General features: G+C 36.2%; 1 protein-coding gene across 1 annotated transcript in view; it reads left to right on the top strand.

The window, feature by feature from the left end:
* VPS13B (vacuolar protein sorting 13 homolog B) overlaps window positions 1–26,362 on the top strand; it is a gene marked incomplete at both ends in the record, with an annotated part of 485,525 nt that overhangs the window by 58,400 nt on the left and 400,763 nt on the right. Inside the window, 7 exons of the mRNA XM_081996267.1 lie at window positions 9,532–9,800; window positions 12,457–12,552; window positions 12,890–13,012; window positions 14,530–14,667; window positions 16,053–16,140; window positions 21,627–21,818; window positions 22,440–22,609. Of these exons, the coding sequence (XP_081852393.1) occupies window positions 9,532–9,800; window positions 12,457–12,552; window positions 12,890–13,012; window positions 14,530–14,667; window positions 16,053–16,140; window positions 21,627–21,818; window positions 22,440–22,609 (1,076 nt within the window). The remainder of the gene's footprint in view (window positions 1–9,531; window positions 9,801–12,456; window positions 12,553–12,889; window positions 13,013–14,529; window positions 14,668–16,052; window positions 16,141–21,626; window positions 21,819–22,439; window positions 22,610–26,362) is intronic.

The raw sequence follows: 26,362 nt of genomic DNA, 5'->3' as shown, positions 1-26,362 counted from the left end.
GAGGTTTTATGTTAGGTGAATTAGTAGGAATGTGCAGTAACATAAGAAAGGCATGTAGGTGCTTAGTTTATGTTAAAACCTAAGGGAAATAAAATTTCAAAGTAGCTATTAGAACTTAAATACTTATTTATTCACTTCTATGTAAAATATAAACACAGAACACTGAAGAGTGTAGCAGTCATGTTGACTTATCATACTAGCTTTTTTAGTAATTCAGTCAGGAGTGTCATGATCTTGAACATCCAAACCTGAATCAGCAGTTTTTGTAATGTATCAGGCACTAAAGAAAAGAGAAAAGAAGAGGGAGGATGGACTGTCATTCCAAATTCTGAATTTTCTTGGTTTTATGCTTTTGTAGGGCAGAAGTTAATTTACTTGTCAAAACAAGGAACTTATTTAGAGATTTGTGTTTTAATTTTAATCTCCTCAAGACATAAGTTTTGGATGTATTTCCAAGGTTGAATTTGGATCTGGGGGAGTAGGAAGAGATATTTACCACACAGGCCAGAGCATGATAACTTCTAGAAAATTCTTGGAATTATATGTGAAAGTGATGTGGCACTCTTAAGCATGCTTATGTTTATAGTATTACAAGAGTTTGAAACTTTGTGTAAACTATTAAATTAATTAATTTTGTTCTGTTTAAGAAATATTCAGTTTTAATTTACATAAGTTTATAATTTTTTTATCCTGTGTTGCTGTCTTCTCTGGTTTCAGAGAAATAAATACATTGTTGGAAAAATGACAGCAGTGGAAACTTTTTTGTCAAAATAGAGCCTACAGTGTTGGTTGGCACAGATAACAGTTTCACTGGCATGCCAGATGTAGAATTTTCTGTCATGCTCCTGCTATGTGGAGCTGAGCAAATAAATAAGTTGTCTGTAAATAGTTCTCTTGTATTTTCTCTAAAGCTCTGTTTTCTGCAGTAGAAACTGTTTGCCGTACAATAAATGTGGAGTTTGTTATGCAAGACATATGTTTAGAAGTACTTAATATTCTGAAAATATTAACTTAATTTTCTCATGAGTCTCAAAAAGCAATTATTAGAAGATCATTAATGTGCATTTTAAGAACTCCTTGCATTTAACCAATGTTTTAATTGTACTGTTTTCACGAGAAAGGATAAAGAACTTTTCTATGAAGAGTTGCATTACCCTTGCTTTTAGACAGAGGGTTCTGTCTTTCTACCATGAATATCTTTTGTTCTCATCAAAGCTCATCCAAATTGGGCTGAGATTTCATGCTGTAGAAAATTACGATGTATTTAGAGTTGCTTGAACTTTGTAGCTGGATTCCTGGAGCTACGAAGGCAAGAAGGACTATTTGAATATAGAAAAGACATTGAAAAAATAGAGAAATCATGTCAGTCAATATGAGAACAGCTGGGACTGGTAGGTAGTGAGTTTCAGATGAAAAGATCTAAGGATTGGAGAGAAAGATTAGCTGGGTAATGAGAAGACTAGGATGAACAGCTGTAACTCTGGAAGAGGATGGAAGTTGGATAGGAGAGGTATGTGGGTTTTGTTTGTTTGTCGTCTTTTGGTTAGGGTGTGAGATGGGTGGTGAAACAAATATAGTTTAAGGAAAGATTAAGATTAAAACAAAAGGCATCTGCCTACAAGTACTCAGTCTTTTCTGCATGTGGAATGGAATTTGAGATTTTTCTGTCCAAATATGAGTAAAATCTTTGGCAGTGTGTCTCTTGTCATCCTTATTTCTAATGTATGCCTTCAGGAAGGTTGCAATGCAATTGCTCTCTGTAAATCTCATTTGCATTCTTTTTTTGAACAACTGTGAATGTGGCTTCCTAGTTTTTCATAAAGTAGCCATCTAAAAAAGAAATAATATCTTGTAACTTCACACTGATGTACCCAAGAGCTGTTAGAAGGATCAGAAATTAGACTAAGGTTGCACTGACAAGAACTACCAGGGAGGGAATCTGTAATTTCCTATGCAATTTTTATTCAACTAAGCTGTGCTCAAACTTTGTCATTGTACTTAATTATATGATCGTATCTATTTGACAGAACTATCTCCTTCAGAACACAAAACAGATGGCAATTATTGGGTGGCCAAGCCAGAGCTGTAGAAACAATTATAGAAGTCCATTTCTATCTTCACTGCAAAATACATTGCCACATAGAGGCTAAAACTGTTACCAGCTGTTTTCCTTCGTACCATTTATTCTTGTTTCCTGCATAGTTTAGTATATATGTAGGCATATGTACACACATGTGTGTACGTGCACGTACACACACATAAATAAAACTTTCAAATATCTAATTATTTTTTTCCTCTCATTCAGTGCAGTTAAGCAGGAGTGCCAAATTGCCATTAACCAGGTTACCCATACCATCAGTTTGTGAGTTTACTTTTTTCTTACAACTTTATATTATATCTCTCTGTCTCAGAAGGAAAAAAAAAAAAAAAAAAACCCCACTTTCTTAGCAGTTCATGCTGCATTTGTCATCCAAATTTCCAACCACAGATTTGAACTTTTCTGAGGAAACTTCGAATGTGCTACTATTTTCATAAAAAAATATGTAATCAAGTACAGTAATAAATGACATGTATTATCTGCTGAGCTATATTAGCCACATTTTTTTTCCAAGAGTAACGCTTCATGAAATCCAAGACTAATTCCACTGGAATTGTGCCTAAATTCTTTGCAGTTTAATAATGTACAGACCTCCTGTATAGATGATATTTTTATAACTCTTTGAAAGGGTTCTGAAGATTCAGTAAGCAGTTTAACCCAGTATTTATTAGTAAGCAGTCCTCACCCTTTCAGTTTAAAGAATTTACAGGGTTCGGTTATCACTAATTCTTAGTCTTTTGGATGGAACTTACTTCTATTATGTTGTTGACATAAAATCAGTCACCTCTCCAAGTCTAAGAATATTGTGGCAGCAGTTTATTTGTTCTTGTACACCCAAACGTAAGACCAAGACCTTGACATTTGGCAGCAGGGTAGCCTGTGTCACATAAATACATTTTGCTGCCTGAGTAAAATCTGCTCCAATGCTGTTAAGCTGAAAATGTTCAAAGTACACAGGTAAAATTGCAGGTTAGAAATACAGGTAGAAACTTGCTTTAGTTTGGTATGTAAATTCACTTAACACTGCTTGCATACTGGACTGTTCTGCTTCTCAGGGCTGACAAGGCTTTTGCTTCTGAGGGGTTGAGGGCTGCCTGCATAGTGGTCTTGGATGTTTGACTGGGCTGGTAGCGCAAAGGAAGAAATGGATATATTTCAGTGCAGAGAGATACAAAAGTGATAAGGGTTTGGACAAGAGCCTATAGCAGAACTAGCAGTTGTAGTTGTGGCAGGCTGGGACCTGAGAATAAGCTTTTGGTTTGTGGTGAAAAAAATTGGCTAATGTAACTAGAAATTAAAACGATTTAGGCATGAAAGAGGACAAGAAGCCAGGATGCAAGGGAGAGCTGGATTTTAGTTGGATGGAGTTGCTGAGGTTGATGATCTAAGGCTGAGATACTAGAGCTGGTTAAGTAAAGAATGATCTGAGAAGTTTGAAGAACAGGAAAAGCTCAAGTAGAGGAGGCCTGGCACTTGCTGGGCAAAGAAATATAGACAGTGGACTACAAATGAAAAGTTGCATGGCTGAGAGGGGTGCAGGGTAGGTGGGCAGGCAGCTGAGATGAGTCTGCAAGGTATGTTAGGAGATGCTGAGCAAGAACCTTGGGACAGATGTGAGAACCTGGAATCATGAGCAGTATGAGCTACTGAGCTTCCAAGAGTGATTTTAACAGTTCCTGGTGCTGCCTTCTCTGATTACCTTGAGATGATGTATTATGAAAGTTTTTCGTTGGGGTGGTTGTGGGTTTTTTTTTTTTGTTTCATGAAATTAAATCCATGGCAGATGTGATTCCAGCATGAAGCATGTTTCCCAGTTGTAAAATGGCAATAATAGCAGTACCTTTCTATCCTAAAGGGTTATTGTGAAATTTTCTAATATTTGTAAAGCACACTGACCCTGTCAGATCTTTACTCTAAAAAAAATAAATGAAAATAAAGATGGCCTTTTGTGAATGCAAGTGGTTAACAATTTTGCAGTACTAAACAGAATAAAATGTTGCATACATCCTATGAAACTCAAATCTTTAATGGGCTGAAGTGCTCCTTATTGAAAAGTTGGTGGTAAGAACAGTAGCGTGGGGAATTTTTGGGGATACCAATAGAACGAAAAGCAGATCAAGACGAATGAATTCAATATATTGCCAGCTTTGAGCTGAATAATGAGATTTGAATTGACTGAGAAAACCAGGTGCAAATAGTTGGTGGCAGTAAGAAAATCTATGTATTAGCTGTTGGAGAGGGAGTTGACTCTGCAATATTCTATTAGGATGAAAATGGGAGAACTGAAAGTTATTTATCCATACTTGACTGAGGAAAAGCACCTGTGCACTGTATTGAAGAGTTTGGGAAGAGCAGAGTTATTCCTGAACAGTGGAGAAAGTTTATCCCCAGTTTGACTGAAATGATGTCAGGATAAAAGATTGCGTGCACCAAATTACACTTTCCTGTGTATTTTTCTTGTTCCTGCACTTTCTCTCTTCTCTTGAGGGTTAAAGAGGTGAAGATATACATGTGATCTCTGCACATAATACTGTTTCACCTCTTCATGTTTTCATGTGTTTTGTCGGATAAATGATCTGTGTAGTAAACCCCACAGTCTTTTTTTACTACTTTTTTTTTTTTCCCTCCAGTCATTAGAGCTTTTTCTTTGTCTAGATACTTTGGTATCCTCCCAAGGAACAGTAGGTATAGTTGCAATTCATATTTCAACAGACTGTAAAGATGCAGCATAGACAGATGCCTGCGGAATGGGGCTTGTGGGGTCAGTGTACTGTGCAGCTGTTTGACAGCCAGCGTGACAGTGAGTAACTTCGTTGTAGACATCTATAATAGTGCATTGTAACTGATTGCTGGGATCCCATATGCTGAGGATGGGTATCAAGCTCAGTGTATGGAGATGGCCAGATTTCATTAATTTGGAATACATGTTTAGGCACATAGAATTGCTTACATCTGTTAACATCAGTTAAATGAGCAGTAGTTAAAATGAGTAGCAAATTAAAAAGAAAAGCCCAAATTGTAAAGTTCCTAAGTTGGGGAGATTAAAGTTGTTTCTATTTCTATATTTTTATTGTTTTAGGAGTCAAAACCTTTACGTGGAGAACTAGAGTTCTATGAATGCCTTTTAAATGTCTATTTTATATTACCTTGCCATTTTCTGTTTTCTTGAAAAATATTAATACACCTTAAGTACAGGCCCCAAAAATCTGATTAAATCTTTGAAAGGCATAAGTTACAGGTTGACCTTCATTTTTTTACTTACTATATAAAAGCTTAAATATTAGACCAGTTTTTCTGCTGCTGATATTAAAACTGGCTTAATGTAGATGGCAGAAAGCAATTTTTTAATGCTTCCAGTGAGCAACATGTATTTCCAAGGATATGAAACAAATACTTTTTGGATTGGCATTGTCAGACAACTAACACATTCCTCTCCGTTTTGGGTATCTGCACTTACCGCTTTGAGATTAATTGTCCAGTGACTTGTACCACAATCCAGAGGCACATGCCCTTTTGTTGTGATATTTCACATTATTTAGTCTACTTTGCCATTAAAATAGAACTATCTCCTACCTCTTGTCCTGATTCTGGTATTAAAAGTCACTGCCCCTTGTTTTGTAGCTCACCCTTAACTAACTCGTACATTTGTTCCTGCTTTTATTGTGGTTGGGATGTTGTTTAAGTAATTGCAATTTTAAAATAATTGATTAGCGACCTCAAGTAATATCATGTGGAGTACTTCAGAGTAATTATTGGTGTTATTTCAGCACTTCAGAGCTGTTGTGGCTTCATTCTGTAATTGAAATTTTTGTAACAAATTTGGAAGTTGATTTATTCTCTTCCTCCTTATCTATCAGTCCTTCACTAGGGTAGTTTCTCTTTGCAGTAAGACAAGACAGGTAGACTAGGAGTATAAGCTTGGGGAAGTTTAATAGATGGAGGTACATGCTATGAAAAAGTGGGCTCTCTAGAGTTGAACCTGAAGCTTTTGTATGTTACAGTCACTTTCCCTAACCGGTGGACTGTACAACTCAGCAGTAAAAGGGAATTATGATTTCTTCCCTTGATTTTATGTTTGTCTGTAAGGTGGGAATGTCTTCTGGTCTAGTATGATCCAGAGGTTTGACTTTAAAGGAAGATGATGTTCTCACTGCGGAAATAAGAAGAAACCTTTAAGCCTTGCTATTTTGCAGTACTGATTCCTGGCTACCTGAATGACTGTGGTGGGTTGTCTTATACAAAATAAGTGTGATACCTCTTAAATGTGTAAAAGTACTGTCACCTGAGTGTGCTACTGTTGTAATATTGTATTCATGCTGCAGTTATGATGGCATCAGATTTTCAGCTAGAAAGTGTTATGGGTACATTTGCTTTTCAAAGATGTAAAATACCTTTCCGACTAGAGTGGGTACATAGCATTTTAGTTTCTGCTGGTGTTGGTATAATTTCCAGTTACATGCAACTTCCTTCACTGATATTGCTGTGCTAGTGTAACGTATGTGCAGTAGAATATAAGCCACTATTTTTTAATATATACTGTGAAGAAAAACTATTTAAACATCAAAAATTTCAGTTACTAGCATAGGAAATATTATGAGTTATCTTGTGGCAGTCAGTTTATTGTCTTTTTATGGTATAGATCCTAAATGAACATCTTTCGGATAAAATTCAGTTTGGCAACACAGCCACTGAAGAGTATAAACATATGGTAAGGAACTTTGACAAACATTGCACTTTTTTCTTTTTTTTTTCTTCAATAATTTCTGTGCATTCCTTATGTAATAAATATTTGCTAAGGAAAATCATGCAGAAAATATTTGTTACTCTGAAAGTGTGCGTGTTGCTACATTTGAGATTCTTCAAAAACAGTTCATGCTGCAAGGACAAATTTAAGGGCCTATGGCATTCTCATGGTCAGTACCAAAACTGTTATTGGCCAGGTAACTCTTGTTCCTTGCACATTTATCTTTTTTTTTTTTTCCAAACATGATTTATTCCTTAAGTTTTGTATTCATAATTAATGATAATGTCATCTTAGCTGTGAGTTTGCAATAGCTTCTTTATCTTGTAGCTGGTAAAATATGGATGAGGAAATGAATTTTAATATCTGCATTATTTAATGATACAAGCATGAACAATCTACAGCTGGCTCCTTGAAGTACTTGGCAAGTTTCATTTATGCAGTTTCATGGTTGATTCAACCTCATGAAAGTTCATGCTGTTGCCAGCAGGGATGGTGATGCATTCCCTCCCTCTTCCCTAGTGCCAGAACTTGCATTTATGTAGCCACAGGCTAGGCTGGATCAGCCTTACCTGGCTGAAAACTAATACAGGCAGAAAAATAAATAAATACAAAGAGGACAATTTTCTACTAAGTTATTTCCAGACTTACGGTGAGACACACGAGTTTCCAGACTCTTAGAGGTAAGTATCTCAAACCCTTTAAAAGAAAGGATGGTGACTTTCTGAAGATCAAACTTCATTTGAACATGGAAACAGTGAGATACAGTCACACTGCAATCTGGTAGTTTATGTCAAATATATTTCTTAGCTGGAATCATTACCCTACACTGTGAAGCAAGATATTTCCAGTGTGATCTTGTTATGGGTGGCTAGCAAGAGTGGGTTTAGAAACGTGATGAGTTAGGAGCATTTTATCTTTAAACTCATGTACATAAAACATAGGGTTTTATCATTATATTTCACTATTCTATATGTTTGTAGTTGCTGCAGTGGTTCGTGTGGTTAGTTAAAACCAGAACGACTTTCCCCTTCATGCATTACTTGTTATAAAGGAATGTACATTACATTTATGCTTTGAAGTGTTTAGAGGATGTTGTGAGTTGCTTACTAGGCTGATATGCCTTTGTTCCAAAGTTTGACTTGATTACATAATGGTTGTAGGTTTTAATTCTGTGATAGAAGATAGGTGTATCTTCCTCTTTTTCTGTCTTCTCTCTCACAGTATATAGATACCACAATTTTAGTCTAGGTACTCTTCCGTCTTATTTTAATGGTTTCCAAAATATTAATAAATACTATAAACCAAACTATTACTTGGCATCTTTTACTGTTGTCTCTGTGTATACACATACTGCAGCAAGAGGTATGCTAAACGATGGCTGAATTTTATGGTTTTGTAGACTGTTATGCATGACCCAGGTCCTACACCTCCAGACTTTTTTGTCTTTTGGCAGATCTTCCACCATTTATTCTGTGCTTGCCAGCAACAGCCTGAGCGAAACTCTTCAAGTCATGCTTCATATCAATTCTCTTTCCATCTACCTCTGACAGTTATGCCTCTTGGCTGTTTCCAAGACTTTATGTGCACCTCTTCTGTTTCCTGTGTTTCAGAATTTAAATTTGGATTGAAAGCTGATCTCTGACACTGTTTTGTAAAGAGAGCAAGAAGGAAGCTTGCACTGCCCTTGTGCAAGGAGTTGTCCTCGCCTCTAAGCATAGGCAGAGGATTCTCATGAGTGGTTTTTCTTATGCTTTCTCCCATTGCACAAATGTATAAATAATTAGACTAAAGACTAAAAGCCCTAAAACTTGTAAGAGTGGGATCTCTGAGTTTAAAAATAAGTAAATAGAAGGGATTATATCTACTTCAGTTAAATAATACAGTCAATATTGTTTCCCTGTGGGAACAGTTCTGCATCGTATACTACCTATGGTAATTCTGAAATAGTTATTACCCCTCGGGAGTGCCATACAGAGTGGTGATGAAGCAAGATAGGCTAAGATAATTGTGCTGTTTGTACAGGGACAGTGTTACTTACCCATTTGGATTGTGTATCTTTGGGGAAATCCTTGTTTTGTTTGGTATGCTATCTCTAATATTTTTTGACAAAAGACCAACATTTGTTTTTTTTCACTGGCAGGTGGCATACCAGCTTTTTTGAGTGTAGATTAACTTGTGTCTTTGAATTCTTTGAAAAGATGACTTTTAAACAAAGGAGGCTTTCAACCTTAATTTTTTGATCTGTGCTGTATTTATATTTACCACCTTATAGCTTTTGCAATTGAAATCCTTTTTAATTTCATTTTAAAATTGAAAGCTACAAGATAGTAATATATCATCATTTAGTAGGGCTTAATTTGCAACTTCAGAGGGACTTTAATGGAAGAAGTCTTGAAAGTGTGTGGTATAGATGACAAATTCTGGTGTTGCTGCAAATGTGTGATAATAAAACTATTGCAAAGATGCTTTTTTTTTTTTTTGGGAGGTAAGTGTTAAGGAATCAAACAAGTGTTTGAAAACTTATATCCAGAAATTGAAAATTTCTACTTATTTTCTATCATTATAAACCAATACCACTGGATATGTGGAAACTGTCCTAGATAAATTTCACATACTATAATTTTCAGGATAATAGATTAATTTTCAAGCACGGTTGATTTGCAATTTGCCTTAATTTTTGTTTTAAAAGGCGCAGAAGATGAAACAAGCCCAGTAATGCAATATCCTACACAGTATATTAATCAAGATCCTTATTTGCAACAAGATGATGACCAACAACAAGGATGGGTTTCTTGGGCTTGGTCTTTTGTTCCTGCTATTGTGAGTTATGATGATGAAGAGAATGATTCTAGTGGAATTGGTGATGGAACAATGCTACATCAGCAGAAATCTCAATCCCTCAAGGATCCTATTATTTCAGTTGGGTTTTACTGTACAAAGGCAACAGTGACTTTTAAGGTAAATATTTCTCTGGGTTGTATACGATTTATTTGGCTTGTTGAGAAAGTGCATGAAGATTATCTGAGTGCTTGTATACTCTTGGATTTGAGACAAGGAATATTATATTACTGCATAACAGAAAGTACGTATGTTGAAAGTTGTTCTTGCATCATAATATATTGTTAATTGCAACGTGAGGTGTTTTACTGCATTTGATCTAGAATTTGAGTGTGAATGTTTTAATCTTAAAGGGAAACCACTTGCTTAGATTAATGTTTTTTGGTGGGAGAAAAAGCTTAAAAGGCTTTCTATGAATATTTACTGCAGTATTCTATCCATCTAATGTTAATATAAATATATTCATAAAAAAGCTTTAGCTTCATATAGCTTGTGAAGTGCATGTATGCTTTTTTCTTTTTTAAACTGTAATATGTACAAATATGAATTTAAATGGATAATGTTGAAATTATTTTCCATGGGTTGGAATTGAAATAAAGAAACAAAGGATAAATTACACATATACTCTGAGCTATAAACTATGTATGTAGGGAAAGATTTGAGTATTTTCTGTAAACAAATCTCAAAATAGTTGCTAGTCTTCTTTCTATTTCTTTTGTAAGCTTGCAGAGGGGAATATGGAGAGTCTGAATAAGATATTGAGATGTACTGACAGAAATTAAAAGTTAAGGTTCTGAATAACACAATACTTTTAACGCATGCCAAACTATATGCAAGCAATTCTATGTGCATAACTATAATAGAAAATGGCTCTTGGTTTTATGATTAAACACGTATTAAATCAAGGCCAGAACTCTTCAGAACGGGAAATAATACTATTTCTATAAGCAGCAGAATAACTAAGGTTGATTTTTATGACTTTGAGCCTTTCAGGTGAACTGCTGTACGTTCATAACCCTCATGTAATGTTTATGTGCCTGATAATGCACTCAATAGCATCAACATCTCCCTATTGCTTTTCTGCCCATTTGACTTGTCATCTGTGCACAAGAGAATGTTCTGAGAGGCTTCATGGCTACTTTCCCTTAGCTGTTTTTGTTTGGTAGTGTTGCAGAGCATTTAGCTGCTCGGCAACTGTTAGGATGAGACAAAGTGACTTTGGGAGGTGGGAGCTGCAGGTATTTTGTGGGGAAGTTAATGTTTTAAGCCTTCAGTCTCCTGGCAAATTTGGTTGCAAAATTTGAGGACATAAAGTATCAACAAACATTCAGTCATATTCTTTTGTGTCAATCTGCTTCAAACTTCATTTAAAAAAACCAAAAGGCTAAAAATAAATAATGGATAATCTTTGCTTCCTCGTTTAGTTATATCCCTGGGATACCACTTAAAAAAAACCAAAGAACCAATCAAAACTCAAATTTCTCATTTTATCATAGCTCAGCATCTTCTTTCTTTAGTGCGTTGTCATACAGTAGTAATTTTGTGTGCTCTTTCCTCATGTGAAAAAAAACATTAAGAAGAGTATGAACTTCTTTTTTTGAACAAGATTTGCTGCATTGGGCTTTCCTAATGTTTCATTGGCAAGCTTACGCATTTTGTTTAGGAAGTGATAAAAACTACTTAAAATCTAACATCTTACATTCTATAAACTTTAAATGTGAAGTGATGTATGATACTAATATGGTGACAGTTAGGAGGAAAACAGAATTCATTGTTCGGCTTGCATGCAAAGAATGTATGGAATTAATTTGTGGTTCATATTTTGGTTAAAAAATAAGGTCAAGTTTCTGCATTAGCATTCTGAACAGTTGATATCATTCCAGCTAAAAATCATGCCAAATTAAATGTAGCGTTTTCTAATAATGGTGAAAATGATTCTTGTAATGTCTGAGTTCTTTTAATCAATTAATTGCTTTTCCTCTACAGTAATTGCACACAGCTGAAGGGTGATCAGCGATTTATTTTTTTAATCCAATTTTCTTGGGCATTTGGATTACAAAATTTTAATTTGAAACAACATCCATGTGTATCCACTCTTAAATAATGAAAGCTTGTGGATATTTTCATATAAAAAAATAGAAATTGAACTATTTAAGCTGCTTAACATAAACAAGTATTTTTTTTTAATGCAAAACATGACACTTTCACTATTTTGTGCCTATTTTCTCCTTTTTCTTAGCTGCCAGTTATGTGCTTTTTAACCTGAGCATATGTGTTTCACCACTTTAAAGTTTTATATCAAAATAATGCAAAAAATATAAATGCACATTTCTCTCAATTACCAGGACAAGAAACAAAAATTAGTATGGTTATAATCAAAATGTTTCTTTAATATTATCATGCTGTTTATTTTCTGGGAAGAATAAATAATGTATTTGTGGATTTTTACAGCAATTTATAAGCTAATCTGATATGTTAGCAATGCAGCTGTGTATCTGTTTCATCTTTTCTCATAGTTTCTCTTTAGATAAGCAAACTAAAAATACTGTAGTGGATTTAAAACTTTCTGTTATGGCATACTTCAACCAGAAGTTGAGTTTGAGAAGTTCTAATACAGATAATGTGTTACAGCTGTTTAACTGCACCTGCTTCCTGCTTGTTAATAAATTTTGGCCCATAGTTCAATTTGTCTTCATCAGTTCTGTATATTAATGATGTTACTGCTGCTTAATACTAATATTGACTTATATAAGGTGTTTATCCTATTGTTTCATAGCTCACTGAAATGCAAGCTGAAACTAGTTATTACAGCCCTCAGAAAGTGAAATCCAAAGAAGTTATATGCTGGGAACAAGAAGGAACCACAGTTGAGGTAATTTTCCATTGACAGTTTTTGATCCATTATAAATACTGTAGGAAATAGTTACTAATAAAATATTTTGAAATTATTTTATCACTGTTTTTTTCATATTCTGTTATAATGGATGTGTTTATTATAATAATCATGTAGCTGGAAATTATCTTAAATTTCTAGTGCTTTAGTGATCAGACAGTAATCCCTTCCTTCTAAGTGCCCTGTTTGATTAACTTGCTATTTATTAAAGCTCTAAATATATGAACGTAAACATATTTTAGTTCACTTTTCTCCACCTTTTCTATGTCTCATGGAGTACAATTCTTATTCAAAATATAACTTTTTTCTTTACTAGGTCCTTCTGAAAGGTGAACTTTTCTTTGATTGCCAGATAGGTTTTGTTGGTTGCCAAGCTATGTGCCTTAAAGGAATTATGGGAATTAAAGACTTCGAAGAGAACATGAATAGGAGTGATGAAGTGAGTATCTTGAAATATCAGTTGACTTGCTGAATAAGCAATTCTGGTATGCTTTATTAAATTATTTGATTGCAAGAATTGGAAAGGCTGTTGTTGCCAATTGTGATTTAAGTCTTTTGAATGTGTCACTGGAATATAGAACTCAATGTCAATTCCTTACAGTTGGAAAGAGAAATACCTAAGAGTGAGAAGCTGCAAAACCTAAGGCTTTTTTTTTGACAATTCCACTACCAGCCATCATTATGTATGTCTGCATAATTTGATCTTGTATAATAAATTAAAACACAGTTGAAAACCTTTGATAGTACTTAAGTCAACAAAGTTTGGAAGGGAAGAAATGGGAACACTGTATGCTGAAGATAACAGGGGTGTGGCTCAAATGTTGAATGAGTGTGTTGGCTCATTCATCAGTAAGGTTGATGAGAGCAGTATCAAGTGAAGGAGTAAAACAGTATTAATTTCTATATTTTAAATAGACTCAGAGCTTGAATTGCTTAATAAGGCAAAATCAGATATCCATACTCTTAAAATATTTAATGAAGTGGTGCATGAAATTCTAAATTCAATAATGAGGATTTTTGGTGGAACTATAGATAGAACAATGCCCTAAAGTACTGGAGAACAGCAATTATTGTCTATGTTTAAATAAAACCAAATACTGCAGCCAACAACAGACATGTTAACTTGATATTAGTGCTCTGTGAAGTCTTAGAAAGTACTTTAAGGAGAAAAATTAAGAATGTGGAAGAAAATACAAAGTGACTGTATTAATGTCAAGTATCTCCTTATTTGGAAAATGATCATATACTGTACTATGATAGGTACAGTGGTGCAAGTTCTTATACTTCCCCTGTGAGAGCAGCATGGCTTGGCATCCATCTCAAGCGTTTGTATATAAATGCATGCAGCACAGAAAACGAAGAATTAGGTATCCTCACGCAGCTGTAGAGTATGACATTGTTGGGATTACAGAGGTGTGGTGGGACACAATCCTCTGTAATACTTGACTGGTGTGCTGCAATGGATAGACTGTTAGTTGGGACTTTGTGCCTTTCATACATGTTCCAGCTTTGTATGTGATTGAGAATAGATGGTTGGGAAAAAATCAATCTCATATAAATAACCCTTTTAGAAGAATAACTCTTAATGGAAAAGTTGTGTTGATTTTCAGAAGGATAGAGGGTTTGAGATATGGAGAAGGCATCTAAAAATCTAGATGAATAGAGAAGAGTGAGAAGGTAGCAATCTGGTCATTCTGTAGCATGGATTGTATAATATTCACTAGCTCAGGCCATTTTTATTAGCTTGAAACTGGGGAGGGAGTGGACAGGTTATTTGAATAAAATTATTTTAATGGTCTTAACTTCATTCATAATGAAATATGTAACTGGAGCTGAGGTGCCCTCTTTCATATGCTCATGTCATTAGTGTGTTGTGACAATTGAAACTTCTCTGTTAACTTGACTATATTTTTTTTTTTTCTCCATTGCCTTATTATTTTCTACTACCTCATGAAGGAGGCCTACTTCTTTAATTGTGGAGAAAACTTGAGTGCAAAAGGGATGACATACCTTACCAATTCACTGTTTGATTACAGAAGTCCAGAAAATAATAGTATTCGTGCAGAATTTATACTGGATGCAGCTCACCATAAGGTCAGAGAATTACCTTTTTCTTAAAAAAAAATTTCTAATGCTCTCTAATGGATTTCTAGTGATTGTTTAGATCTGTGTACTATTAGAGGACCGATTTTCATTACTTTGTTATGTTTAACTGAATTTTAGTTTGCAGATGGCCACCCCCGCCCCCAGTAAACCTGTTTGTGTTAAAACAAAAAAAGAAAAAAGTAACAAAAAGGTGTCCAAAAGAACTGTCAAACTCCTCTCCTGCCCCAAAAGCTGAATTAATACCGTTGTTTCCAAAAGCACTAACTACAGAACACCTGCAGAGAAAACCAGAGATACGAGAGAATGCTAGCAAAAGGTCAAGCTTTACTAGCACATACTTCTTTAATCCCAACCAGTAAATTCATGGTCTTCAAATTAAGAAGTGCTCTCTTGGAAACCAGATCATGGCCAATGTTAATCTCATTGTCTGTGTGCTATATTTGTCTGCTCAGAGGGAGTCTTGCTTATTCTGCCTTTGATAGCGACAAATTTTCAGTCACCAATAGTCTCTGTTGTAAGTTGATCGGTAAAACTTTATTCCCTGACTGTCTGCAATTATTAAAGACTGGATGTGGTGACCAAGGTGGTCCCTTCCAGGTGTGTCCATAGGTGGAGTTCTATGCTCTGTGTCATTCTACAGGTAAGCCATTTACAATTTTGAATCTATCTAATTTCTTTTAAATTTACATCTTGCTATTTTCACCTTTTTAGTAGTACTGATGAAATGTAACCCTGAAGAATCCAATAAAAAAATGGAATTAATTAGTGAAATCACAAGTACTTATGCATATTCAAACATTTCCCATAGAATAAAGCCTAAAACTAAAACACACTTTCCTCAGCCTGTTTTTGATGCTTTTATGGTTTGCCTATTTTTCGGCAAGAGGGGAAGCAAACTTGCTGTGTAATAATGGATTATATTATGTATAAATCTCAATGATGGCATAAAGTCTTATTAAGTTTCCTACTGTTTAAAGATAAAACTTCAGTATTCATTCTGGATTTTTTATTTAAGTAATGAGCTTCAGTTTTCAGTGTATTTAATTAGGCAGATCTGTTGGATGCAAGAGGTCAAGTGAAGAATATTTGCTCCATTAAAGGTACTAATTAACTAGATGTTATTGATGAATTGGTCCACATGTCTACTGGAATTATGGATGTGCCTTTGTGTGGCCTCAAATAGAAGTTACATTACCTATCAGATAAGTGAATTCTTTGGGATAACCTCTGTCCTTTGTTTGGATAAGCCTTTCCGTGTGTTGATGCACAAATCCAAACATGAATATATCTCTCTCATACCAACCTATCAGTTGGTAATCTCAAGATTCTTTCCTTATACAACGCTTTCTTTGTTTGCTTTGCTTTGTTGGTAGGAGACGTACACAGAGATAGCTGGAATGCAGAGGTTTGGGGCTTTCTACATGGATTACTTGTATACAATGGAAAACACTAGTGGCAAAGGTACCTCTTTGTTTACCCTGTTATATAATAGAAACAAAGACTTTTCATGCCCATCTGGTCCTTGACCAGTTGTCCTCTTAACTTATGTTAGATTTACCATCAGGTTTATAGTTAAAATGGTTTCATCTTCATTGATGTTTTTGAGGTTAGCTGTTTTGGTTAGCTGTTTATTGTTGCTGTTCTTCCTCTCTCTCCCCACCCTCCCCCCCCCCCCCCCCCCAAGAATCACAATGATATCTTTCATGGTTTTATTTCAGATGCTAAACTGAAAAAAATTCTCTTGTAGCAGTGGTGGGGTTCATAAAGTATGATGTCTTTTTGTAAAAGTTGTTGTCATTGTTGACTTGGAGGGGAAAAAAAAAATCTTTTGAGAAACTCTGAAGAATGAAGATGATCATCTACTTGATGCAGAAGATGAGGACTGTCATTTTCTCCTATGAAGAAAAATGCAAGGATGAGAGTTAGTGCAGAGAATTAGTCTTTAAATAGACATATCAGAACAATTTTGTGGCAAATATTAGCCTAGATGATGTACACATAGACATTGGTTAATTCTGAGTAATTTTTGAGTTTCTTATAAATTCTTTTCTGAATCTTAAGACAATACAGTGAATGCAATGCAGTAAGTATATCTACTTTTGTGTCACAAAATCCAGGACAAAGGAGTTACAGTATCAGCAGGTAATATGTTTATATTTTTATACAGATGTTATATGAATTTGGATGTGGTTCCCACCCCCCCACCCCTGGGAAGATTATCATCTACAGCTGCTGCTCTGCAGTTTTATTGCCTAAGTAATGCTTTCATCCCTATCTGCATTTATTATCGTGAATACTATTTCTATGGACATCTGTTGGGAACTTCTCTCTATTTTTGTGACCAAACATTTATCTGTCCTTACTACCTAGTCCAACTCATCTGGGGTTTTTTGCATGCTTTTGTTTCTATGTAAGAGAAGACTCAACTCCTAATATTTTTATTTTCTGGCTTGTTGGACATTAAGTATAAAAGAAGTAAGAAAGAAAAACTTCCAGGTTGGTTGGAGGTTGGATCATGCAAAGCTTATAAAACAAAATAAATGATGCCATGGCCTTTGATACTACAGGGATGTATACTAGGTAATTTAACAGCTCTTTCCTGGCCCTGAATCTGTCCCTTCTCAGCTTCACATCACACTCAGAGTACACAGAAAATGTACATGAAGTCAAGCTTTTACTGCAGTCTACTTCTGTCTTTAATAAAGAAATAACTGTTTAATTGCATGCAGAACTTTTATGTAGAGAAGTTGAAGACCTAGGATAAGCCTTATCTCCTTTCTTATTTTTGATATAGAAATTTAAATATGCACAGATTATTTGATTATGAGGAAAAATTTATTTTTGCGGCATATTTTGTCTTGTTCATCTGAATGTACGAGGAATTTAATGACGTCTTTTTCTGACTGTAGCTAACCCGTTTCAGAAACTGCTGAACTCAGAAACAGTTTTTTTTACTGAAGGCCAGGCTACTGGTATTTTCTGACTACCTTTTCCTCTCCTCAGCTTCTCTTCTATTTCTTTCAGTTTGCTTTTTCAGGGCTTTGACTTTTATTTCCTGTGTCAGTCACCAGGAAAACACATCACAAAATGTAGCTTGGCTTCCTGTCCAGTCTTGCTGTGTGCTTTTATTTCAGTTTACTTCTCTAATTTCAGCTACCTGACTATATAAAAGAGTGAAATAATTAATTTTTAAATTAGTGATTTAAGTGGTTGTTATAGCTCTAGAATTAAAAACTTAAAACCTTAAATTTTCAAGTAATTTTGGTCCTCAGAAAAGCAAGTGTGACATTTTTTTCTGCTGGTTATTTTCTAGCTAATTTTTCCATATTGTGAGTCAAGTATGTAATTATTAGATGGAACATGAACAAATAGGTGTAAATGCTTTAATTTAAAATGAAGGTATAAATACCTCAGCGTATTGGTAACAATATAAAACTTGCTATATTTCTAATATGTGGTCTTTATATTGAAATATTTATGTAAAAGTTTACATTTTACTATTGCTTGTTTTGACATTGTTAACTATATTTCTAGTTACAATCAGTGCATACCACCTTCCCCTAAAAAACCTAACCCAACTTTAAGTTGTAGGAGGCAGTTACTGTGGCTGTAAGATTTTTATCTGTCAAGGCAATTTTGGTTTGACACCTTCTTTGCCCCTTTAACCTTTCCCAAAGCATACCATTACTGATTAAACTGCAAGTGCCTCATGGATAACATTAACCTCAGGAGTTTTGTCTGTCACTTAAAGAAATGCATTAATCACGTCTAGTATTCTGAATGAGAACAAGTTAGATAGTAGCACACAGTAGTCTTGTTTTGAAATTCTGCCTGTCCTTCCCTTCCAACTTAATTTTTCTCTTTTGGCTTTGTATTTCTATACAAAACAGTAATTTCCCTGACATGTTGTGTAGTGTATCAGTTCCCTGATCACTGATTTGTGTGACTTACAGACCTAACGGTGTGTACTTTTAAAGTTATGTTTTGTTTATAATGTGTACCTATCTATCCTGGTGGCAAGTTTATTATGCAGCACTCTCATTTTAAGATTTTTTTTTTTTTTTGGTGTGGTCAGGTAGAATTAGACATATTGTTTATGGAGAGCTGAATAGTAGGCGATCAGAAATTATTTTCCTTTATGAATCTGCGAAGTATGAAAAGTAACCTGTGATCACCTACTTCTGTAGAACCACTAGGTTTTCTATCTCATTCTCTTTGCACTTAAACGGAACTATTCCAGAAAGTGGTTTGTATAAATGTTGTCACTTCAGTATATTATTCATATACATACAATATATACAAATGATTCTTTTTTCTTTTTGAAAAGGTAGGCTGTTATTACTTCCAAAGGCTTTTGGCCTTGGTATTTTTCATGTGAGGTTATGGTTGTGTTTGTTTTTTTTACACTTGCTAATAGTGTTCATCTGAACTGGATACTGTGTAGAATTGGAAGGACAAAGATGCGTATTAACTTCATATTAAATAAGGCATACCCTGACAGCAGGCTGTATGCTGGCTTTTGAAAAAAAGTCTTTTTCAGGACTTATTAAAAAGGTTGTAACTTGAGTTCCACCTGAAGATTTGAATAGATTTTATAAGGCATATCTTTCTGTCTTTTTCTTTTCTTTTTTTTCCCCCTCAGAAATGGTAAACAAAACACCAGGGGAAGCAGAGACTATAAATGCTCTCGCCATCAACTTCTGTTGGGCTTACAGGGACAAAGTTATTTCTTCTGCTGAGTACATAGTCCTGTAAAGGACTGCAGAGCACTAGGCCAGCTCTGTGTTAAGTTCGGCATAGTCTCCCTTTATTCAGGGACCTTTTCCCCACCAGTGCTTAGAAGCAAGAATATTTTATAGAGTATGATTTAAACATGAGGGGAAAAACCCCTATCCTTCCTTCTCCCCCAAGCTCAATTCCCCCATTAAAAAGACTGTTTTGAATGAGTACAGTAAAGGAGGGAGGGAAAAGGGCATGTTCCCTTGGAGGATGAAAGACAACTAGGTTCCTCTTGGGCAACCAGAAATAAAATGTTCTTTTTTCTAGTTGGTTTAAAGGTAAGATTTGCCTTGAAGTTATGAAGCACACCGTGCCAGGCTGCTTAACCGCAAAGCCTCAGCTACTCAGAAATGCACAGATCCTACATCTCTTTGACAAAGCTCCCACTGCCTGGTCTGATGAGCTGAGTTTCTCTTGCCATTTATGTTAGTACGGACAGATTGTATCGCTGAGGAAGATGGTATAATGAGAATTTGGAATTGTCAGGTTTTTCTGTGGTTTTTGGGTCATAGTCCTCTACAGGTGTGTTTAGTTTGTTACCATAACAGAAAGGCAAGAGGTTATTAGATTTATGCAAGGAAACGGGTTGATTTGCATCCAGGCAGATGGGTGAAAAGAGGAAGGAATGGGATCTATCTTGCATAAAGTAGGAGTGCAAGATCTGCATTGGGTAAGAGCTTGGAAATCACTTGAAAAATTTTGCTCTTGAAAAGGATCGTCATGGAAATCAACTGCTTACACAGCCTTTGGTTTCTGTGCCATGACTTGGTCATGAGTAGAAGGAGAACATATTGAGCGGACAGCTCTGCAATTGCAGATATGTTAAGTTGTGGAAACCAAGGTGAAGTTGATGGCAATGGCTGCATGCTTCCTGGCTTTCCTGTTCATCACAGCTTTGACCAGGTGGATTGCAGAGTACAGTACTATTGAAGGAGTGTGCGCTGTCCAGATTCACTGAATGAATTAAACTGTTGTCGTACCATTTTACCTCGGAACGTTTTCATTTTTATAGGTTAAGTGCTTTCAGAATGCATTTAATCTTGATTCTTATTTTATCAGACTGTTCATTTGTGTAATAGTTAGCAAAACGTTTAATGTTTAGTGCTTGCGTCAAATCAATGAAGATACTGTCAAAGTGATGATTTATTAGAAAATGAATGAAATTCTGCAAACTAAGTATGTTAGAGGGCTGAGGGTATTTTTTTTTTTTACAAGTCCTATGTAACAGAAAAACTTAAGCTTCTGAAATTTCTGTACTTTAACTGATGATTTTCCAAGAAGTATGTTTAGAGAAATGTAGTCCTACTGTTTGATAGCTGATGAGTAGTCTGTGTGCAGTGTCTACCTCATTACCTTACATCTAGATCGTAAAAATGATAACTATACTTTAATTCATACACTAGTTGCTGTTCTGAGCACAAAGGTTATATAGATCTTTTGGATGCAGAGACTAAACCACCCTTTTATCTTTGTGGTGGTCCTTCTAAAAGTGGTCTGAGACATAATGATTAAAGAAGTTTTCATTCTCTCTGCCCATGCTTTAGCTGATCAGTGAATGGAAGGAAGGGTGAGTCTGGTTTATGGCAATACAAGTGAGTGTGATTCTCGCTGCTCTTCTAGTCTGTGTACCAGCAGCTAGCACTTCAAGGGCCCATATCTGTAGTTTCTTCGCAGCACACCTTTTCCTGGATTGTTTGGGATGGAAATCTTTGTGATAAACTGTAGAAAATTTTGAACAGCACAGCTGTCACTGGCACCCGGGGTGAAGTTGCTACAGAAGTTTGGAGGTTGTTTGGACACCTCCATAAGAGTCCTAAGCTTGAGAGATACAAAGTTAATGGAAAGGTTCCTAAGCTGTGCTGTAACTGGAGACAAGGTAGAATCTTGCCCTGTTTACTCTGCATTAAACAGCAGTAATGTTTGTTTAAACATGTTAAACTAGTCACAGTATATTTATGTGTTTGATTTGCATTGTTATATTTTCTGTGTATTTATAAGTCTGTGATTACAGGATTTGAAACGAAAGTAGATGATAAATTTTATTATGTCCAGTTGTTTCGTGTAATTTGCTGTTATTTATAAAACTTCTTGTTGTTATTTATAAAACTTACTTCTTGTTGTTATTTATAAAACTTGCTTCTTGTTGTTATTTATAAAACTTATTGTAGTTTCTGGGAATCAACAAGACCTTTCTTCAGTAAAGAGTGAAGATTTTGGAAATATTCAGGAGATGTCTACAAAAAGCCTGATTGTGGGCCCACTCAATCTTCGATTGGATAGCAGTGCGGTACACCGGATAATGAAAATGATAGTTTGTGCTCTAGAACATGAATATGAGCCATACAGCAGAACTAAGCCAGGTTTGCTCCTATTTGCGTATATGCAAATATACCAGAATTAAACCAGACCAAATTCAGTGCTCTTGAAGATGTGACTTCCAAACAGTTAAACTCCAAATCTATCAGAGGATTTTGTGAGTTGAAGGAGTAAAATTTAAAATAAAGGCAAAATTAATTGCAATATACCCATCAGTGTTGGATATACCTCTGAGATAATTTTAGACACCTAGGAGGCTATTTATTTCAATTGCAAGCCTCTTGTTGAGTAAAGATGACTATTTCATTGACCACTCTAGCGTAATTTTGGAGTCTAAGAGAAGGAAGAATCACTGTTGGTGTGTATTTGTTAGTTTGAAGTAATAGTTATACAGGATAAAATCGCTTGAAAACAAGCTATCGTAAACTGTTAAGATGAGTTTCTGAGAAAGAGCTGTACAGATGTTGAAGTAAGTAAAATCCAGTTATGACTGCATTTAGCCTTAGGTAAAAACAGTGTGGAATAAAATTGTTAACTATGAAGTGGGGGGGGAGGAGGAAGGGAGGCCTTAATTTTTTGCTAGTCCCTAACCATGTTTGAAATGGTGACTGTAGGAGATATTTTACGTATTTCAGTCAAACATATGTAATCTTGATCTATTGTAGATATTATGGATGGAAATAGAACTATGCCAAGCTCAGAAGAAATAGCGTCATTGGAGGAATACATTCCCACTCGACTCACAACATTCACAATTCTTAAGTGTACAATTATAATCCCCGTGGCAGAATTCAATTTACTAGACCACTTAATGCCTGTAATCATGGGTGAGAAGGTATGTATACAGAGATATTTATCCAGTTCTCTACATTAGCATGTGCTATTTCGTAGAAATTTTCTCACTGGGCTGTTATTCCATGTGCTGGGTGTATTACTGAGTTCCAAGTGAGTTTGGTGCCCATGAGCCTTCACTTCAGATACCCGAGTGGTGTGTGCCGTGACTAACTAGACTTGTAAACTAAAGGTGTCATGTACTGTTAGGAAAAAAGAATGTGGAAGAAAAAAGATTTTAAATCTTCAAGCAGATTAAAAAGAAGTAGCTCCAACTTGAAGTTTTTTATGGAAGCCTTTTGATCAGAACAGTACCTGTTGTCATTTTGCCACACAGGTTTTCACAAACTTGGTCATTTCTGAAATTTTCGAATACATAGGCTTAGTAGAGACTTCATAGATGTAAACAGAAGTTAACAGTAACACGCAGTGTGTGCGTGCTAGTGTCAACCAGGATGCCAGCAGGACTTTGGCTGTTACTGAGTGTTTGGCTGCTGAGTGACTAGCTCAGAGAGCCAGAAATGAAATCTCCAAACAGCCTGAATTTGTTTTATCTTGTGATCAATGTAGTATAACTCCAGCTAAAGAATGCTGTACTAGTTCTATTCCTACAGGACTCCTTCCTAGGTGCACAAAACTGAAGCACCGTAGTGATGAATCAGTGTTTTTTATTGAAGACTTGCAGTAGGTTTACCTCTTGCAACAGAGGCTGGAAAGTGTTTTATGGCTAAGGGAAGGGACGGGAAGAAGAGGTAATAATTCCAACCCAGTTCTTGACTGAGTGCAGTTTCTAGGAATTTCCCACTTTCAATGTGCTTTTCACAAATGCACACTAAAGACATGTTCCTTGTACTTGAGGATGAGTATTTTTAGTGGGATGTATTTTGCAGAGGTTCTCAATATCTATGGTTCCATTTAAAGCAATGGTAGTTAGGCTTTTAACTACAGACCAGTCAGTCTCACTTATGTGCCCAGCAAAATCATGGAGCAGATCCTCCTGGAAACTATGATGAGGCAAATGGAAAATAAGGATGTGACTGGTGACAGCCAGCATGGCTTCACTAAGGGCAACTAGTGCCTGGCAAATTTGGTGGCCTTCTGTGACGGGGTTACAGCATTGATGGATAAGGGAAGAATGACTGACATCATCTACCTGGACTTGTGCAAACCATTTGACACTGTCCCGCATGACATCCTTGTCTCTAAATTGGAAACACATGGATTTGATGGATGGACCACTTGGTGCATAAGAAATTGGCTGGATGGTCGCACTCAAAGAGTTGCGGTCAATGGCTCGATGGTCAAGTGGAGACCAGTGACGAGTGGTGTCCTCAGGGGTCGGTATTGGGACTGGTGCTGTTTAACATCTTTGTTGGCGACATGGACAGTGGGATCGTGTGCACCCTTGGCAAGTTTGCGAACAACACCAAGCTGTATGGTGCGGTTGACACGCTGGAGGGAAGGGATGCCATCCAGAGGGACCTTAACAGGTTTGAGAGGGCCTGTGCAAACCTCATCAAGTTCAACAAGGCCAAGTGCAAGGTCCTGCACATGGGTCAGGGCAATCCCAAGCACAAATGCACAAATCTCCAAGGCTGGCAGAGAATGCATTGAGAACAGCCCTGAGGAGAAGGACTTGGGGCTGTTGGTTGATGAGAAGTTCAACATGACTTGGCAACATGTGCTTGCAGCATAGAAAGCCACCTGTATCATGCAGCGCATCCAAAGAAGCATGACCAGGAGGTCGAGGGAAGTGATTATGTTGTTCTACTGAGACCCCACCTGGAGTCCTCTGTCCAGCTCTGGAGCCCCCAACAAAAGGAGGACATGGATCTGTTGGAGCAAGTCCAGAGGAGGGCCATGAAGATGATCAGAGGGCTAGAACACCTCTCCTATGAGGACAGGCTGAAAGAGTTGGGGTTGTTCAGCCTGGAGAAGGGAAGGCTCGAGGGAGACCTTATTGCAGCCTTCCAGGACCTGAAGGGGGCCTACATGAAATCTGGAGAGGGACTTTTTAGCAGGGCCTGTAGTGATAGGAAAAAGGGTAATGGCTTTAAACTGAAAGAGGGTAGATTTAGATTTAGATATAACAAAGAAATTGTTCACAATGAGGGTGGTGAGACAGTGGTAGAGGTAGCTCAGAGAACTCGTGGTTGCCCCATCCATGGAAGTTTTCAAGGCTTTGAGCAACGTGGTCTGGTGGAAGGTGTCCCTGCCCATGGCGGGGGAGTTGGAAGCAGATGGTCTTTAAGGTCCCTTCCAAACCAAACCATTGTATGATTCTATGATTTTATTTGTGAAGTACTTTGCTAAATGTTTGAAAATGGGCATTCAAATGGACTTCCAGAATTAGTGAACTATTTTTGTATCAGCCTTTCTTTTCAATGTTAATTTTTTGTTTAAAATGGAGATGAAATTGTATATTCTGAAGGTGTTGTGAAAGTAACCTTACTAGTATTTGTGAAACGTTTATGTGTAAGAAAGGTGAAAACCATTTGAAGAAGTTTATTACTTTTTTTTTCCCAGAGATGGATTTGAGTAATATTACATGATGGAAGTCACAATGACGTTAAATTATCTTGATGTAATAGATACCTGCTAACTAGGGGAGCACTGTCTAACTTGTGCTGTATTTTCTTATAGAATATGCTTATTTTCAGCATGTTAAGATTGTATGCAAGAGGACAAAAGACAAAGTTACTTTATGGCATTTCTTAGAGTGTGCTTGGATAACCATTTTCATTGATGAAGTGAAATACACACAATAACATATACATGAATATTTCACTTGGATCACTAGTCTCTAGGCTGGAACATACATAAAATTTCAAGCATGTGCCATTTATTCGGTGATTGTGCTTAAGGAGTGTGTATCTTTTTCTTCAATTTTGACTGCTTATCTTTTCAGTTAAGCTGTCTCAACTGAGTGAACTAGTGACAAATCTGTTTTCTCTTGATGCATTAGGATACATTCAGAAGCCACTAAAATTAGAAAATGGGACATTACCAGGTGCCTAATGGGAAGCAGTATTTCCTTTCAGCCTGGAATAGCCCAATCGATTGTGGTGCATTTCACCTTATGGGCATGGGCATATGGTATTTTTATAATGGGAGAACAGCCCCATGTTTGGGTAGGCTTGAGGCACACAAGTGGAATTCAGGTGAACTTTTTGGTTATTTATTTACTTCGAGTTTAATTTTGTTTCCTGAATGAAACCAAGCCTATTTAAAATAATAATAATTTTGACTTTTAAATTGAAAGTCATACATATATCAACTTATTATCCTATTTTGATATGAGATTAAAAGAGTAATTTGGATTGGAAGAGATTGCTGAAGAAGATCTCCAGGAGTCCAACATCCAGCTCAAAGCAAGCCCTAGTAGAGTAGGTTGCTTCAGGGGTTGTCCAGTCAAAGTGCTGAATTATCTCCAAGAATAGAGATTCCATAAAAAACTTTCACATAGACCTTCTTGGAATTGCCTGTGTTTCAGCTTGTTTCTGTTGCCACTCATCCCCTCACAGTACACCTTTGACAAGAGTCTGGCTCTCCTCTGTACCCTCCCAGTAGGTAGCAGTAGACAGCAATAGGATCTCCTTTTGATCTTCTCCAGGCTGAAGGACTCCAGTTGTCTCAGACTCTGCTGCAAGAGAGCTTATGTGCTCGAACCCCCGAACCACTTCGGTAGCCCTCAGTTGAACTTCTAGTATGTCCATGTCTGTCTTTACTAGATGCATTACTTCACTTTAATGGATAC

The sequence above is a fragment of the Phaethon aethereus genome (assembly GCF_964289735.1).
Source record: "Phaethon aethereus genome assembly, chromosome: 2".
NCBI lineage: Eukaryota > Metazoa > Chordata > Aves > Phaethontiformes > Phaethontidae > Phaethon > Phaethon aethereus.
The sequence above is the reverse complement of the archived record's forward strand: the minus strand, read 5'-3'. Positions and strand labels throughout refer to the sequence as shown.